The 8,677-nt window shown below is 49.0% G+C and overlaps 1 protein-coding gene across 5 annotated transcripts in view; it reads left to right on the top strand.

Annotated features, from left to right (window-relative positions):
- Positions 1–336: 336 nt before the first annotated feature.
- The window catches only part of NEO1 (neogenin 1), a 171,301-nt gene continuing 162,960 nt past the window's right edge, over positions 337–8,677 (top strand). For 4 of the 5 annotated variants that reach the window (XM_055130591.1, XM_055130592.1, XM_055130589.1 and 1 more), the window contains exon 1: positions 752–1,255. In XM_055130591.1, the coding sequence (XP_054986566.1) occupies positions 1,117–1,255 (139 nt within the window). In that variant the 5' untranslated portion in view covers positions 752–1,116. Of the gene's footprint in view, positions 468–751; positions 1,256–8,677 lie in introns of those variants that run through there. The other variant, XM_055130593.1, reaches the window with a different exon arrangement.

Here is an 8,677-nt window from a genome sequence, read left to right as displayed (position 1 = left end):
TGTTTACTGATCAAAGACGCGTTTTCCATTTAGGAAACCGCCGAGCGTCCCGCAGAGGCGGAGGTGAAAGGTTCCAGCCGCCGGCGGAGGCTCGGCCGCGGGGAGTCCGGGGCTCGGCCCGCGCCCCCGCCGAGCGGGCACCTTTGTCTGCGCCGGGACCCGCTGGCCCCGGGCCCAGCGGCGCGGGTGGGTGTGCGGGCCCCGGGCCGGGCCGGCCTGGAAGCGGGAGGTCAGAGGCGCGCGGCGGGCCCCCTCCCCGGGGAAGCGTGCCAGGTCCCCGCCAGCGCCGGGCGCGCCGGCTATTGTTTTTGGCGAGCACATAAATCCCCGCGCCGACCCTGGGCGCACCCCGGTTTCCTCCCGGAGGCCATTCGGGTTCCTCCGCGGCCCTATATAGAGGCCCCGCGCGCGGGCTGCGAAGCGCGGTGCGTGCCAGCTCGGCCTCCAGGTCTCGGCGGCCCGAGGAGGTGAGAGTGCGGGGGCTCGCGGGGGCCGAGGGCTGCGGAGGACGGGGAGGCGGCGGCGGCGGGGGCTCGGCTTCTCCGGGGTTTCCCTGACGCCAGCAGCCCGAGCGCCCGGCGCGCGCGCCCCGCGCCCCTCCGCGGCTCCGGGCCGGGGGGGAGGGGAGCGGCCGAGGCGGGCGCGCGGGCCGCGAGGCGGCGGCCGGGATTGGAGCGGGGCTGGGCCGCGCGCGCGCCGGGTCCGGGGTGGCGGCGAGGCCGGCGCGCGCGTGCGCGTGCGCGGGGGCTGCGCGTCCGGGGCCCCCGCCCCCCGCCCCCGCCGCCTGCGGTCTCCGCCCCCCTCGCGCGGGTGTGTGGAGCCGGAGTCGGCGGCGGGTGGCGGCGCCTGGAACCTGGAGCCCGAGCCGCCCCCCCGGCCGCGGAATGTACTGACTGCGCCCCCCCTCCCTCTCCCCCCTGTCTCTCCCCGCTCTCTCCCCTCTCCGCCCCGCTGCAGGAGGGAGGCGCCCCCGAGTCTCCCCTCCCGCGAGAGGGGCCGCGCGGGCCGGGCCGGGCCGGGCTGGAGGCTGCGGCGCGGGGCCGGCCGGGCGCGCCGAGGGAAGCAGGCGCCGGGCTCCGCGGCGCTGCCGCCCGCCGCGGCCGCTGGCGGGGAGAGATGGCGGCGGCGCGGGGCGCCCGAAGGCTCCCGGGCACGTCGTCCCGGCTCCGCCGGCTGCTGCTGCTGCTGCTGCCGCTGCTGCTCGCGCGCCGGGCGCCGGGCGCGGCGGCCGCCAGGACCCCGCCGCAGTCCCCAGGTAAGCGGCGGCCGCGGGGGGCGCGCGGGCCGGGCGGCGCGGGTGGGGGCGGGGGCGCGGCACCCGGGCCCACACCGGCTCCCGCACTCGCGCCGGCCGCGGCGCCGCTTCTGCTGCTTTTTGTTGTTGTTGTTGTTGTTTCGTGGAGGATCCTGCGGGAAACGTGCGGGAACTTCGCGGCTCCCGGGTCGCCCCGGAGGACGGGGCTCGCGCGGGCCCGAGAGGGATGTCGGCGGGGCGGGCTCCGCCGGGGGAGGGGCGGCTCGGGGGCGCGTCGGGGGCTCGGGGGGCTCGTGGCGCGCTTTGTACCCGAGGGCAGGTTCACCCCTCGCCGCGCTCCCCTCCCCCCAGGCTCATCCCACTTGTAAGAGTGGGACATTCTTGTGCGCACACAAGCACCAGTAGAGGCCACTACACACCTCATTAAATAAACAATCTGTACGGCCGATTCATTAATTTCCAGGCGAGGGGGGAGGGGGCCTGTCCTCCGCGTTCTCTGCCCTGGGATTCCCCCGCGGAGGCCCGGGACGAGCTCTCCGGAGGGAATCGTGCACGGACTGGAGCTCCGCGGCTGCAGAAGGAGGGGATGGCCAGAGGGGATACAATTGGCCCCTCGTGGCCGCCGGTGTTGACTTCACGATGGACTCGGAGTGATTATATCTTGTGTTTCCGTTAGGAAAGGTTGCTTCCCTGGGATTCCAGCTCCGTTTCCAGCCCGTTAACCCCTCTTGACCTACCCGCATTGACGGCTTGTACCGTTTTTCAGGTGGCAGTATAGAAATGTTTCAAGTCATTTTCAGAGGTGGGGGGATACTGAAATCAGCATGTAAAGGGGGCCGATTAACAAGCCAAGCTTAGCTGGAAAGACCTTGCTGGACACGCTCAGCAGTGGAAGGAGAAATCAGTGTGTTATCTGTTTGAATTGTTCGACCAAGGTGGCATATCATAAAACTTAGCAAAACTTTCACCTACTTGCAGAGGGATCTGAAATTCTTGCATTTGAAATATTTGATGAGGCGCGTGGCAGCTTCTAAATCACTAAGCCACTGCTTGTTCTCCCTGATTTTTAATGAGATATTTGAAAGCATGCGACAACAGAACTTGGTTGGTAAATTTTCTTTTGATTTTTTATACAGAACATATGTGTGTGGTGATTTTTGCCATGTCAAAAACTCTACAATTTAAGGGCATCATCCAAAGTATTTGCGTAGTATATCAGTCTCTCACTCCCACTCTCCCAGGGCACAGAGAAATACACATTCTCCGGACTGGAGTGATAGTACAGCTGGTAGGGCGTTTGCTTTGTATGTGGCCCACCCGGATTTGATCCCTGGCATCCCATATGGTCCCCCAAGCACCGCCAGGAGTAGTATGCTCTGAGTATTGCCAAGTGTGACCTCCCCCTACCCCCCAAAAGGAAAGAAATATGCATTCCCATCCAGCTCACTCTATTCTCCGTGGATGGGCCAGAAAAATATTTTCGAAGACAAGTTCTCCCAAACTCTCTTGATTTTTGCCTGTCAAGTTTTGTATTTCATATCTTAGGTAATTGGTGGAGTTACTGTTTACAATGTGTCAGTAACTTTGTAAGAACAAAAAAGAGTGTAGTAATTTATGTAGTTAAAAATAATAAACTGTCCGGGGGAGGTGATGGTAACTCCTTGATTCATATTAATGTAACTGATGGACTTTGATTTTGTTCTGATGAGGCGCAAAGCGTTTCTGGAATAGTCGCTCTGCCTTCATGAGGCACACAGTCTGGTGTGTGGGTAGGAATAGTCATTCAGCGACTAATTACTGAATTGGTGATGGTGATAAGGAGAAGGAGTTTGGGGAAAGTGCCTGCTGTTTGGACCTAACCTCTGTGTGTGAGGGCATTTTAGAATAAAATTGGAGGGCTGACTTGAAGTGGAGTGGGGAGACCTACAGCTAATTACTAGTTTCCTTCGGGTATAGAACACAAATCTGAATCTTGCCCTAGTACTTTCCACAAACTATCGTGGTTCATTTTTAAAAGCAAAAGGAGCAACTGCAATAAGGAGGGACTGGTCAGTTCTGGCATAAATTACAGAGAGATCAGGGAATTAAGAATTGAGTGACAACTAAAACAAGTTGTCAGTAAGCCAGATATCATTTATCAGTGGTTCTATTTTTTTTAACTTTTGTAGAAGGTCTTTGCATCCCCCCTCACACCTCCCCCATAGGTGGTTGGTTGCATTAAATAGGTGGATGGAGACATTTGACAGTAAAAGAAGAAAGGTAGGGGTGTAGTATGGCAAGATAAGCGGAATGTTCTTCCAGTTTAGGGTAGGCAGGAGAAGGATCCAGACAAAAGGAATGGCGATAGAACATGGTCAGCAATAGTGGAGGAATGGAAATAATTTGGTTTAAGGAAGGAGAGAGCAGGTTACTAAAGAACATACTTAGGGGACCAGGGGGAACATGGCTTGTGTGAACAACCCAGGCACTGTGGGTCTTTAGTCAGAGCAGAGGGGTTAAGAAATGGCAGAGGGTGTGGGGCTGGGATGCAGAAATGAGAGAGATACTGTTTTTTGTTTGTCCTGACAGGTCTCAGGGGGCCAAATCTGGTCAGCTGTCAGCAAGGCAGGCTCCCTTCCCACTTGTACTATTGTTTTGACTATGAAGCAAGATAGTGTTAATTTCATTTGACACTATCTTGAGTTTGAAATTAGCTTGAATTTGACACAGGGCAGTTATTTATACTCTTTTCTTCAACTTTTAGTACCATAAGAGCTAAACTAGTTCACCGATTTAATCTAATGTTGGTTGCTCATGAGTTTATGAAATGAATGTATATATAGGGACTGAAGTGAGTGATAGCACAGCAGGTAGGGGGTTTGCCTTGCACACCGATGACCCAGGTTTGATTCCTCCTTCCCTTTCAGAGAGCCCAGAAAGCTACCGAGAGTATCCTGCCTGCATGGCAGAGCCTGGCAAGCTACCCGTGGTGTATTTGATATGCCAAAAACAGTAACAACAAGTCTCACAATGAAGACGTTACTGGTGCCTGCTCGAGCAAATTGATGAACAATGAGACGACAGTGCTATGTATATATAGAGTCCTTTAAAAGCCCCAAAATTTATAATAATCTCATGTATTATTGTGATTAGTATTTGACAAAATGACATAATGATTTTAGGGTCAGTCTTGCCCAAGATTTTATAGATGTGCCATGTAGCTATTTTTCTCATTTAATGTAAGAATTCTCTCAGCATCTTGAATAGAAGGCTTTGTCAGCCGGAGTCATTTACTTGATGATGTGATTCATTGCCTCATTAAATGTTCTATTTTGGAATAATTTCTGTTAGTAAACTTGGCTTTACATAGCATGTTTTGGCATCATCCTATCATTATTCCATTTGCTCTCTGGATTTTCTTTCACTCCCTCATTAAATATTGGTATCTAAAGTGGATCTGATTCTGAATTGTTACTGTCAGCTAATGACTCTCCTGGTTCACTCTTCAAGTGTCACTCAGTCACTCAGTGTTGCTGAGTGACACGAGACCAAAGCTAAAATCTACCCTGCTTCCCTTTCCCCTTTCTCCAGACCATAACAGCCGTGTCTTCCCCGGGGCTCTTACACTGAGTGCTTGCAGAAACCCGTCTTCCTGCGTGACCTGCCTTGGGCAGTACCGTTCGCCACTCGCTAGCTGAGATCCGGAAATTATCCTGCAACTTTTCCTTTCCCTCCTTCTCATAGTCACTAGTTCTGTTTGCTTTTTGCCTCCTAGTCTTGAACCTGAAGCTTTATTTTATAATTACCCCGCTAGACTAACAATAGTGAATACATAATGACCATCCTTTCACCACTCTTACCCTCAAGAAACCAGCCCTCCTACTGGAATGAGCTTCCTTCCTTCCTTCCTTCCTTCCTTCCTTCCTTCCTTCCTTCCTTCCTTCCTTCCTTCCTTCCTTCCTTCCTTCCTTCCTTCCTTCCTTCCTTCCTTCCTTCCTTCCTTCCTTCCTTCCTTCCTCCCTTCCTCCCTTCCTTCCTCCCTTCCTCCCTTCCTTCCTCAGTTCTGCCACAGTCTCTTACTAGTGTGCCATAACTTTGAGTATTAGAGCCTAAATCTCTGTCTAGCTTGGAGGTTTTGGTATTCTTTACCACTGATTTCCCCATCTTTGATTTAAAACCTCAGGTCTTGGTACTGCTAATATGTGCCTGATGTTCTAACACTCTGGATTCTGTGCTTTTGCTCACACCGTTTTTCTTTGTTCTTGCCACATCCCACCTTACCTGCTTCTGAAACCCCGCCACATCTGTTGAGTCAAGTTTTTTCTCCTAGCGCTCTCCCCCAAAGAACATTGGCGTCATCGTTCTCTTAGATTCCTGTAGTTTTCTGTGTCTCTGCAGTTCCTTCCTTGTTTCCTCTGCATGGAGAGTAGGTTTCTCTTACACAACTTTGTATACTGAGTGTGGCATTAGCACTCTGGCCCAGAGGAGAAAACCAGTAAAGAATTGTTGAATAGTCTTCATTTTTCTTTGTAACTTTTGGGGCCATATAGCTCCAGTCTGTTCCTTTGTGTGGTGTTTCTTTTAAGTGTCTGGTGACAGAATGTGTCCATGGGTGGGGAGCTTGCAGCTCTTCACTTCTCCTTTCTCAACTACCCTTCATTATTTTCAGTCACTCTGTTTTCCTTAAGAGTTTGTTCATCCTCCCGTGGATATGCCGCAGTTTTGCTGTTTATTGGTTTTGTCATCTTTGGAAAGATAAGTGATCTTAGTGACTAGGGACTAATGCCCAGAACTATCTGCCTAACGCCATGAGGTGCCGTAGTTCTAGGTTTCCAGGGTTATCCGAGGAGGTAAGGAGTATGGGTGCTCTTAGTAAATCATATCCAAGCAGATATGTGGTGTTGAAAAGTGAGAAAAGACTTAAGCTAGGGAGGGAGAGGTTTTGGTATATGATTCATAGTTCTATCCCACCCCATCTATCTGCTGGGGATGTATATTTATCAAGGCAGACAGGAATATTACTTTGCTTACCTAATTGGATTGTCAGTAAAATGAAATGTAATTTTAAAAATTAACTGTAAAACACTATAGCTTTGTAGAATTACTTTAATGTTTCTCTATGAACTTTGTTTTTTGGCCATATCTGGCAGTGCTCAGGCACTGCCCTGAGCTTGGTACTCTGGGTCACTCCTGGGATTGTCCAGGAGACCATGTGGCACTGGGTATTGAACCTGGGCCCTTCACATGCAAAACATCCTTTAAGCTATCTCTCCAGTCCTCTTGACATACTTAAAAAATAGACAATTTAAGTTCATTTTTGGAAAAACATTTTCTTTTTAAATTGATTTAATGATTTTTCTGTGACAGTGAAAAATATTGAGTAACATTAATCTCAGAATATGGAGATTCTATTTATTTAGTTGTGTTCTCCCACCCCATTCTGTTTTACTGGTGACTTCTGTGGGTTAAATACCCCATTAGTAGGTATTTAATATCCCATTAGTAGTTATTTTTGGCTTCTACCTAAAATTGCATCAGCCATGAAATAGGATGAAATGATGATAGGCAAAATCATCTTGACCATAGAACTAAGTGAAATGAGAAAATGTCTTGTATTTAACATTTTAAAAAATGACTCTGGGGGCTAGAGAGAGAGAGTACAGTGTCAGGGACAGTGGATAGGGTATTTGCCTTGCACCGGACAGACCTGAGTTTGATCCTGGCACCATTATGTGATTCTCCCAGCGCCACCAGGAGTGATCCCTGAGCACAGACCCCACAATAGGCCCTGAGCACTGCTAGTGTAGCCTAAAAAATAATTTTCTTTCAAAAAAGGCTTTGTCAGGAAGCAGAGGTGAACAAACAGTAATATTAAAATGTAATTCACTTTTTGAATTCACTTAGAGTGAAAAGAATCTCAATTAAGAATTAAATTTTAAGTAGAGATAAGAAAGTGATTTTGGTGCCTCTCTTCAGGGTGCTTGACATGGCATGTTTTGCATTGAGTCATGGTATGTCTACAACTTTGCAAATGTTTTCACTTAATAGCATGTCTTTTTTGTTGTTGCCACATTACATCTAAGTCACGATTTTAGTTTAAATGTTTATTGAATTAAAATAGTAATTGAAGTACACGAAGGAAAACATTTCATAATCTCTATGAACAGATTTACTTTTTCACCCAGAAATAACCTCTTTTAAGTAACCAGGAAATGGCTCAAAAAATAGCCATGCTTCCCAAGTGAGAGCCCCAGATTTATCCTTGGCACTGTGTAGTTCGCAAGTGTGAATGGGCATCTCCTCTAAGTGCTGTTGGATACTCCCCCAAACCTTTAAAGCCCATTAAACCCACCTTTTGGTACTTTCCCCTCTGAAGTTTATGTATATGCATAGCTTTATGTTTTCACATATCAGCAGCATCAACAACCACTTCTTTTTGTGCAGTAGTAGGTTTGGTTTGTTCTTGGGTGCTGGTGATCACACCTGCCACCATTAGGGATACACACTCAGCACCTGACTCGTGTCAGCGATGTGTGTGCTGCCAAGCCGAATCACTGGTCCCTGTTCACAACTCGCTTCTGTTCCGTGATGTGTGGCAGCTCTTTTTCACTCGGGGACATAGAGAGTTTCCTGTAACCGTTAAGGTGTATGGTATTCCAGTGAATGAAAATAACATTAAATGTGACCAGTAAAAATAGTATTGAATGAACACTGAGGTCCAGGCAGTTGTCACGTTCTTCTACACACATTTACTACTTTACATCCCGGTGAAGATATGAACATGACTCCGTTCTACAGACAAGGTAAATGCATCTCATATATAAAGCGAACTCTTGCCATTGGTCTCAGCTTTCCTGTGGAAGAAGTTGGCATTAGAATCCAGGTCTTCCTTCTTCAAAACCTCCCCTCTTTACTGTATGCTGCTGCTAATTATTTATCCTCTGATGGTGGATTGTGGCATTTTCAATACTTTGACATAGTAAAGAATGTAATAAACATTTTCTGCATATTGTATTTCTCTTCTATGTTGTGGATTCGCTCATATGGGATTATTGATATAAAGACCATTTTTGTGTGTATGTGAGTCAGGATTTCATTAGTCGTTGAAAAATAATGATATCATGAAGACCAGTATTACTGACTCACACTTTTGTAATTTTTTTCTAGATAATTTCATGTTAAAACTATTATTATTATTATTATTATTATTATTATTATTATTATTAGCCACACCTGGCGGTGCTAAGGATTTATACTTGGCTCAGTGCTCAGGGATCACTCCTGGCAGGGCTTGGGAGACCATATGGAATGCAGGGATCTAACCCAGGTCTGCTGAGTTCAAGACAAAGTGTCTTCACTGTGTTGCCCTGGCCCCTTGACGGTATTATCTTAAAATGCATGTCCCACTGCTTTTGTTTCATGTGTAAATTGAATAGGGGAGCT

Source organism: Sorex araneus, chromosome 3 (assembly GCF_027595985.1).
Source record: "Sorex araneus isolate mSorAra2 chromosome 3, mSorAra2.pri, whole genome shotgun sequence".
Lineage (NCBI taxonomy): Eukaryota > Metazoa > Chordata > Mammalia > Eulipotyphla > Soricidae > Sorex > Sorex araneus.
This window is presented reverse-complemented; position numbering and strand designations above follow the sequence as displayed.